This window comes from Macrosteles quadrilineatus, unplaced genomic scaffold (assembly GCF_028750875.1).
Source record: "Macrosteles quadrilineatus isolate MER2022 unplaced genomic scaffold, UCM_ALF_1.0 Scaffold_4__1_contigs__length_99947679, whole genome shotgun sequence".
In the NCBI taxonomy this organism is placed as follows: domain Eukaryota; kingdom Metazoa; phylum Arthropoda; class Insecta; order Hemiptera; family Cicadellidae; genus Macrosteles; species Macrosteles quadrilineatus.
Genome location: NW_026542597.1, coordinates 56,755,227 through 56,765,117, shown reverse-complemented (window position 1 = coordinate 56,765,117; position 9,891 = coordinate 56,755,227). Strand labels below are relative to the sequence as shown.

The window sequence follows — 9,891 nt, the reverse complement described above, 5'->3', positions numbered from 1 at the left end:
CAAAGTAGTTTAGAAATGTAAACAATGGTCGAAATACACAGTAGTCACACCAGTTATTTTCTTGTTTAACCACTGCATCAATTAGCCTGTTAGAGTTAACTTCAAAATGCTGTACAACATGTACAAATGCCAACCCCTTTTCGTGCCAATAACTTTGATAATCAATATCATTATCGTCTTTTAGTGTAAAAAGGTTAAAAAAGCAGCCTCGACAATACTTCATAGGACGTTCTGTTTGTATTGTTTCATAGTAGTCCACATTTATATGACAATTATTACCATAGTAATTTCGACTCCAAAACTCTGGTTCCTCCAGAGGATGGTTCATGAGCATGACAAACTGATAACTATCAATTTGCATAAAGTCGATATCTCTAAACTCATAACTTTTTATTAAATCTCTGTTGACTGTTGTAGTTTTTATCCAAGTCCGTTTAATAGAGCTTCTCAACTCTGTGTGCATGAGAGAAGGGAGTATCGAAAACATTTCGATATCCTCGATTCTTTCGTATTCTTTTTCATATGGAATAGTACGGGCAACGGCATCCATGCTCAATGAATACAACATTCTTACTACTCCTAAAGAGTGCTGATCAACCATCGAGCTAAGACTGACTAGAATCATATTCTGACGATCCTCCATCGTCATTTTGACGAGCTCGATAATGCCCATACGCCAAAGTTCTAATTTTGTCCTGCAACACTATGCGTTTGTTATCATTGGCTGACAGAGAGAGTTTATCAACTGTTCTAGAGGTGAGTTGAAATGTCTTGCTTCTTATCTGGTTAAATGTCGCTCTGTACTGTTTATCTTCAAACAGTGCCTTCTTGTAGTGATCAAATGAAATTTTGTTTTCGACATAGCGTTTGCTTATTCCCTTACACTTTTTCTTTGCCGTTGTCTGTTGGCTGGAGTTGAACCTGTAGCAGTACATTTTACAACGCAATCCTACGTACTCAAATAGCTGTCTTCCTTTGCATTCATCCTTAAATGTGCCTATTTGAGGAATCGCTCCTTCCAGCCACAGCTCATGCTCCTTGGGATAGCATGACCTATCCAGTACATCTCCCAATCTTTCCTTCAATTCATTATTTAGGTTTAACTTGGTAATTATGGTATATAATAGAGAATCAGTATCAGAATAGTTAACATACACTTCAAAGTCTGGCGGAGCTAGTTTTTTCTTCATAACCATATAATGAAACCAGTTCATATGAACTTTTGCTTTGTCGAGAACTACTGAACCAACATAGACTGGCTTGTTTAATACTACCTTTTGTCTTCTTAAATGTACCGCGATCACACCATCAGCGATAATGCTTCTGTCAACAAATCTTGCTTGACGTGACAGCTTTTGGAACGCTTCATCAGAAGTTACTATTCTAATATCTACACGATTGCGCACGTTTTCTAACGTCTTTCCAAACACACTATTATTCATAAACTTGTAGAAATTTTTGGAAAACTCATTCGTAGATTTAGCTCTTAACGTGGTGTTTTTGTCGATGAACTTTTCCATCCACGGCGACTGGGAGAATCGCAACGCTCTGTGAACTTTTGTAATTTTCAAGCCTAGTTTGACTGCCTGCTGGAACACTGTATAGTGAGCGATATAGTGTTTTTTATCTTCAAGCGTAGCAAGTAGTTTTCCCTGATTATCCACATCTTTTTGTTCTGGTAAAATGGGGAAGTCGTTCATTAGATCGTGCAAGTGCTCTGGCACTGTGACATCACATTCTAGTAAAAGTCCATACGGCGAATCTTCAGGTAAGTTTGACCAATTAAGATCATCAACATCATTTACAAACTCAAAATTTCCAGTTGGAAGGTGTTTTTTCATTTGGCTTCCATACAAGTTTATGCAGTCCAAATACAACATATATTTGGTTTCTTTGTTTGGATCATAGTCTTCGCTGTTCTCTAAAAGTGGGTTGTTGGCTTTTTCATAGCGGTGGCAGCATTGTACCAAACCGCCTCTAATCGCACTTTCAAACATTAAGAAATGGTCATAGTTCGTCAACAATTCCAAAGTTACACTAGTCATACGTAGCATACTCTGCCATGCTAGACCTGGCGCTGTAAATGAATGACAACAGTCAATGTTATAGGTGGCTACACAGTTTTTGCGAAAGCATTGAATTATGTCCATTAAAAGACAAACATCCAATAACAGATAAAAATCATGGTATTGTCCAAAATTTTTCATTTTCATTGTATTCCAAGTGTGTTGGGCATGTTGATATTCTGCATCCGTAACTTCCGAGTCATTGAGGGCATTGTAAAAGCTTTCACGTGGTGGCAGTGCTTCCTCACTGAATACAGCAAAGTCTTTTACATAATCATAGGGATAAATCCCTTTTCTTTGAATCGACTCCACATGCTGTTCTGGCACAAGCTTGGATGACTCTACGAGTTCCGACGGTGTGAGATACGAAGCGAGATTCGCAAGGCTGTCCGCCATTAGGCGAAATGAATCCAAAAACCTAAGCCACATCCTCCCAATCTTTATCGATATACTGATGAATCTTTCTGAATTACTAGGGATCACTTTTATTTCGCTGTTGGGTAATACTGCCAAGTTCTTAATAATGAATGCTTCGTCGTATGAAGAAAGGTTGTGAAAGTATATTGGTATGAAGTTTGGAAGTTGACAGCGGGTGTTACACAACGAGCACAAGGTATAACGAAACTGACCTGTTATATGGTCGTGGTCCCAGCATTTCCTTGACTGAACCAATGTCTCATCAAATGCTATTTCACACAGCTCGCAGTTTGTCGCTTCATCATGCTGTTTCTGTTGTTCATCATTTAATGCAATCATACTCACATTTTTAGTGTACAGCTTTTCCACTTTTACAGCTAGCTCCTGCATTTGTAAAAGGAATTCTTTTGCAGCCGATTCCGATCTGTGTATGTAGGGTGAGGTGTTTATCTCAGCTTCCTCTAACAGCTCTTTGGGAAGGTTACTTGCTACGATATAAGCAAACGAGTTCGCCTCGTGCCGTTGATAGGCATTGTCTGTCGAGGGAACTGGATATAGTGTTGATTCGAAGTCAGCTGTGACTACAATTGGTACTTCAATTTGCATCTCGTAGCTAACAAATCTAAGTTTGCTTTTATGCTGCTCCGGCAAAATCACTTCACTTGGTTTTGATTTTCCACAGAGCATTAAATGTTCACTCAACCAGTGCTGAGGTGTCGGAACACAGCGCCTGTTTTCTTTAAAGGTGCTACACCTTTTACAGATTGTAATTTTGTTGCTGCCTTTTGTAATTTGTGGCTGCATAAGCTTTGTGAAATTCAATATTAACGTAAAATGAGCCTCTCCTTCATCATTTCTAACGAGAAGGAGATCAAAATGGTCTTGCTGCTCATCAACTATCCTGAGTGGTGTAATATGGGCATTTTCGTCCAGTTCGAAGATGTTTACGCTAGTGTTGATGTTTTGTTTTTCAAATTTTTTCATTTGTGAAATGGGCGTTGGAAATGAAATACCATCAAAGTTGTAATGTGTTTCACACTCCCTAAAGCTATGCTCAGTAAGCACTGAGTCATAACGTATATTAGGTAGACTTTTGGCTAATATACAATACATGAAACAACAATCATTGCTGTTTTTTACATTTAAAATGCATTTCCTTTTAGCAATTTTTAGGGGCAGTGGCAGATAGCCACTTCCAGCAGGCAATGCATATGAAAATTTGCTTAGTCTAAGTGTGAGGCTCTTTACCTCATGCAAAGTCCATCCACTGCCTTTCGCCTGCGCTTCAGACTCCTCACGAAGCAGTTTGCTGGCGTCCTTCTTCAGCAGCTCTTGTAGCTCATCACAGGCGCTGTGTATAAGCCTCGACGTGGTCTTGAAGTTCATAAGTTCGCAATGTCCTTCAGGATGGCAGTAGACGGCCTCCAGTACGACGTTGTACTTGAGGGATTTGGTGACACGCAGCTCATCTTGTAGTATATCGAGCACCACTTCGTTAGCAGCTTCAATAAATGGCGGTAGGTCCTTGTAGAGGTTTTCATTATTTTCTATAACATAGTCTTTGGCTGATTGAAGACCTTTTTTTAAATACCACGTCAGCCTTGTTGTTGAACTTGTATGTGATGATGGACTTGACAATACACTAGTCACAGGACGCTTAGTCACCTTTGGAGGTGGTAGTTTTCTTTTCAAGCCACTGCCACTGGGTACTGCTTTAATTTGCTGTGGAGGTGTCTGAATTGCTGCCTCGTGTGTCTCTCGTCTGTTGTCATTGTTGCTCGCTACTGCTGATGTGAAGTAGTCGTTCAACGCCAAACACATTTGCTGGTGACGGCTCCTTGCGGATGCACTAAGGAAGTAGGCTTCTCGACAGATGGCACATTGTAGATACATCTAAAACATTAATTTCAAACATTAAGTACATTGCTCATGGTCTGCTATAGTTCTATTATATTTGGTTTGAGATTGTTTACGTTAAGTTTTGGAAAAAATACATTAATTTTTAGCACTTACCTATTTTAATATTTTAATTTAAGTTTTATTGCCTATGTTATCATGTTCAGCATGAGATTTTACAATTCAGATTCTTTAAGGGGATTCGCCACTGAAAAGGGTGAATTTTTTTATTTAATGAGGAAAGTCGTGAAACTATTTTTTTTCTAGTAGGGTATAGTTTAACAAAAAATGGAAAAATTTTGGTTTACTTCTAAATATAAATTATAGGTGGTAAAAAAATAAAATAGAGGTTTTTCGATCAATTTGTAAGGGGTTTTAAAAATCGATATTCTGAAGAGAGTTCTTTATGGATTTGGATAAATTTGGTGTTTGTTTAAAGACAGTTATCTAAACTTAATATTTAGGTAGATTCATAATAATATCTCAGATACTTTTTTTGCTGTGACACATTAAATATAATTTTTCTTCAGAAAAAAGAGTTAGTTTGAAAAAAACGTTATGGTTCAGTACCTAATTAACTTAGATAGCTAATTCTACCTAAATATTTTCCTAATACTGTCTAGAATAAGTAGTAAAAATTTCAACAATGTACCTTTAGTGGCTCTCAAGATATATCAAATTTTGTATTGAAAAACGTGAAATTTCAATGTTGCGGAAAACCGCGTTTGAATAAGAAGGTGTCCTATGATCTTGTAGCTATCGTAAAGAGCGAAACCCCTTGGTTATAACATATAATAACATTCTTACATGGATTATATCATACTTTTTGGATGTAATAGGGTCCAATGTACAAAGAAATGCAAAAAAATATTTTTACAATTTTTCATGATTTTTACCTATTTTCAGTGGCGAATCCCCTTAAGCTCATATTACACGCATTTTGTCTTTAGTTGTGTGGATTTCTTGCAACAATGAATGTTGCTTATATAGCTGCATGGTTTAGTGTAGTTTTTGCTAGGACAATATGAGGTATTAAGGGGCTCTTTACATTCGACTATATTAAGTTGTAAGCTCTCAAATAATAGTTTACTAAACGTAGTACCAAGAAGATATAAAACTGATAGGGCTTTCTACTTACATTGTTGTAGAAGTTTTCACAGCTAGACTGCTCATTGAAGGTTTAACATCTAAGCGGAACTTTGCAAGACGGCACGTGGGGAATGACTGCTCACTTCTAGCGCTGTGAATGTAAAAATAAAGTGTCAGTTGTCATATATAGTAGTTTCGTCAATACCAAAAATAAAGCATACTCCTTCCTAAGTAGATTTTTCATCATTATATAACAACTGAAGCTAGTTTTTTGTTAGTTCTATCCACTGCATAGATCGTCAAATCAAAATCAAAATATCTTTATTCACCATCCATACTTGATTAGTGTCAATATGTTATATTTAAAACGTTTGTGATATAAGCTTAAAATATAATCACACAAAATTTATATTAACAATATCGAAATACCGAACAAAACTTAAGTTACAAAGTTTAGTTTTAAGCATTCGTGTTTTTCTTTACAATTTTTTTTCTTGCCAATTTAATAATTTTAAACTTTGTTAATGCGAATAAAGTGATTTTTTCATAGCCAATAATGCATTCACTAGTTATCTAGCCTAACAATAATGCGGAAATCATAGAATTACACATGGTAGAGAGATGGTTGTGTCTGCACTAGCAAACACAGACAGCACTCAAGAGTTAGACACAAAGAACGAGCTTTAAAGTTGCTTAATCTATGCATATACTAAGCTACAGCTCTAAAGACAAAATCTACACTCATTTCTAAGCATGATTTATTTATTTATTTTTCTTATTTTGCTAGCTTAACTTATGACAAAAAATGCGTATATGCAAGTTTTTCTAAAATAATCCTACATGCTTGCTAAGTTCATAATACCTAATGATTTTTCTTTCTGATAGATATTAATTCGTTTTTTTTTAGTACGTTTTCTTTCAAAACATTGTAGTATAGAAGTGTTCTTAATTTTTTCTATAGGGTATATAGGTTAAAAATCATTTATTAAGTAATAAAGACTAAATAGTGAACATATATATTTTAATAGATATATAGTTAAAAGAAATATTTATTGACTTTTATTTATGTACCTACATCCCTAGTCACTAGGGTACTTTATATTTAATAGCTAGTTATTTGAACAAGGAAGAACCCTTAACCCTTGGCTAGCGTCATGATTTGTCCAGTAAGAACAATATTAAATGCAAACACACACTAGCGGATTATTTATTTCTTTTTACACAAACTAGTTCTTGGTGACATTTGAAATAGAATGTTTGTATTGATTTGAGAGAACAATATTTCAAATTGTATATAGTATTGATTAAGTGTATATTCAACATATAATCATGCGATAGCCAGAGATTGTATAATTAATCTATATTAATCGTATTATTAGAAGTTTATTTAGTCATATTTATTTATTGAATATATAATTGGTTTTTAAAGATCAACGTATTTCTAATCAAACAGATTTTTAGACATCTTTTAATATTCTAGCTACATACTTCACTTCAGATTTCTAATTTAACGAGCATTACCACGTTTTACAACACTCAGATTTGACATTAAATAATTGTAAATAATTTTGTAAGTTTTGAGTCTAGCTATTTAACGTTGCTCTTATGGTAAGGAGAGCAAGGAGTTATAGGAAAAGCTTAAATCTTATGGTCTTTTTAAAATCCTAGCAACTATATTGCAAACTACGATATGTTTGTACTTACAACTATGGAGAAGATGTTCTGGCATCACACAAGCGTAGACGACTTCGACTGATGCACGTACTGCCCCGGACGCACAAACTGACCGAGGTGCACGAGTTACTCACAATGCAAGCTGGAGTCGAATACAACTTTGCAGTGCCAATGGGCTGCTTTTATACAGTTTGTGTGAGGTCAGTGATTGTGGGGAGCCAGGATTGCTTATAAGCGGCATAAGCGTACATGGCTGCACAGTTCTCTGCACGCAACCGAACAGGTATGTCTCGTGTGCTTATGCATTAACTGTGAGAATAATCTTACTTATATGATCTTTTAGTTTGTATATGCTTATTTAGCTTACACTTTTCTACTACTACTATAGCTCCATAATTGTATTTTCTAAGAGTGCTAGTTGTATATTCTTATTTGTTGCTGTGCTGATATTTGTTTTGCGTTAATGCAAAATGATGCATTACTCTCATACCCTCCACTTACTCAAGGTTTCCCCCCTTTGTCTGTCCCAATATGTGTTTTTCTCTACACTGCTGCGTTTGCTATACTGTCTTGGTACTGCCTACATGTTATACTGACTAATATTTCTACTACTTGTTATATGAAACGGTATTCCTGACACATGATACAAGATAACATTGATTACAATATATCCATATGTTGTAGTGTAACAGTTTTGCTACACATTTAGCTATTTAGAGCTATTTGTAATATGTATATAGTTGCGCTACGATGGACTGCTATGTGTATGGTATTACACTCTACTAATCGATATATGCAGCGATATACTTGTTACAATCTGCAAACCTTACTTGTTATATTTGTATATTCTAAGTGCAACGGTTTTTCTATACATTTAGCTGTTATTACTAAGCTGTTAAACGTTTTATATGTATCTAGTTGCCCTCCGTTGCGCTAATATTTCTATGATATTACACCTTGCGTTATATGCTGTGACATACTTGTTTCACGCAGCAATCTTCAATTGTACTATTTATGCTGTAGTGCTCCAGTTGTTTATGCATTGTCTATTAATGCTAAGCTAGTTAACTCGATAAATTTTCATTATATCAGTACTCGGCCTATAATATGGCATACTATTAGTACGACTTTTAAAACAGGATATTTTTTTATAGATCATAATCATGGCCCTAGCAGCAAAACTCAACACCCTGGAGAAAGGACCATACCTCCCTAAGATCGACGTTTCGGCGCTTACTAACAAAGAGGGCTACTCCATTGTGGCAGGGAGGGCAGTAAACACCAAATACGGAGCGTCCATCGTCCTAGACATCCATGTGCCAGAAAAGAGTGCCGACTTCTGTATATTCTTACCAAAGCGGTTCAGCGAGGCGTTGAGTTCAGATGAACTGAAGGAAATCGCTGAGAGCAAGGCATATCGGGTTCAATACTTGGGGATGAGCGGGAACTCTCCGAATATAAAAATTTGGAAACAATAAATGTTTGATATTTGCTCACTGAATACGTATTTAGTTTATTCAGTCCTTTTTTAGTCTTAAGTACTGTATGTAGATGTAGACATGTGTATTTTACGCAAGCGTTACTTAACTTAGTGTCAGCTCTCTAGGTCAGACAGGTTGCGCTGAGTTGCATTCATGACCTAGTGCGCCGAATTGAAAGTGAATTCACTTTCTACTGCAATCACTTGTACAGCCAGCCATGACATTCACCTCGCACTTATACTCGCAACAGCGGGCTGGTAATTACAGCTCTGCTGTAACCTCTACTTGTCTGCTAACCAATACTTACATACTTCTTATATATACAGTGCTTAGTGCCTACAGTCTACACAAACTAACATACAGTTTTAACCTGCACAAGTCGTCGTCGCTCGCTCGAGGACAAATCGTCCCCTGCCCACACTCGTATACTCATTCCCAACATCGCTGTCACTTTTATTCGCCGGAGAAAAAATCAGGCAACCCTATCTACTAACACAATTTATGGATTTTCTGTGTTGCTTGCCCTAGATTACATAATGTATATTTTATACATTTTTCACAGCTGTGAGTGGTTAAAAAGAGAAATTTTTAAGAAATGGTTTCGTTGTATTATTTTATTGTACATAGGCATAGACGTCTATTTTATAGGTTACATTAGTCCGTCTTCAGTCTTTGGGTATGTAACATTATTATTATAAAATCAGTCTTGGTGGCAAAGATGTTCAAGTTTTGTTGTTTAACCATGGCTTACTATTAGAATAGCATTACATTTGGCAAACGCCCTTTTACTGTTTAAAAACTTTCAGAATGTTTAACCAGTGCCTAATAGTACTCACTAGCTTCAAACATACAGCTCCGAAAACGCTTCTCAATAAAACCCCCTAATATAGCCCTACTCTTCCAATTAGAACCATTTTAGCCATACGGCCCATCTCTTATCGCCCTATCACAAACAATACTCTTAAAAACACCGCACAATGCTTCAAAGCCATGTAAAAAGCCTCATCATATTTTAAAACGGATAATGTCGTTTTAAAGGGGACTCTACATGCTGCAGCATATGGGCGTTATCTGGACGTGAAACAGGAGACAAGGGAAATCCCTAGGAGATGTCCCTGGACAGAAGGTAGGTCTGCGGTGTGATCAGCGATCAGCAATCAGTGATAAGCGGCTAAGTGAGCTGTTTGTAGATCTTATCATTGATAATAAAGTGCGCACTGTCGCCAGACTGCGGATTATACTCCCCCTTGGGCCACCCCCATTAAATA

At 36.4% G+C, this 9,891-nt stretch overlaps 2 protein-coding genes across 2 annotated transcripts; one reads left to right on the top strand and one right to left on the bottom strand.

Moving 5' to 3' along the window:
- Nucleotides 1-605: 605 nt before the first annotated feature.
- LOC128992938 (uncharacterized) lies at nt 606-4,376 on the bottom strand. Its single transcript, XM_054416684.1, has one exon. The coding sequence runs from the start codon at nt 4,374-4,376 to the stop codon at nt 606-608; it is 3,771 nt and encodes a 1,256-aa protein (XP_054272659.1).
- Nucleotides 4,377-7,418: 3,042 nt separating this feature from the next.
- On the top strand, nt 7,419-8,635 carry LOC128992686 (uncharacterized). The gene is made up of 2 exons (XM_054416389.1): nt 7,419-7,425; nt 8,297-8,635. The coding sequence occupies exon 2, from the start codon at nt 8,306-8,308 to the stop codon at nt 8,618-8,620; it is 315 nt and encodes a 104-aa protein (XP_054272364.1). The 5' UTR covers nt 7,419-7,425; nt 8,297-8,305; the 3' UTR covers nt 8,621-8,635.
- Nucleotides 8,636-9,891: the final 1,256 nt, after the last annotated feature.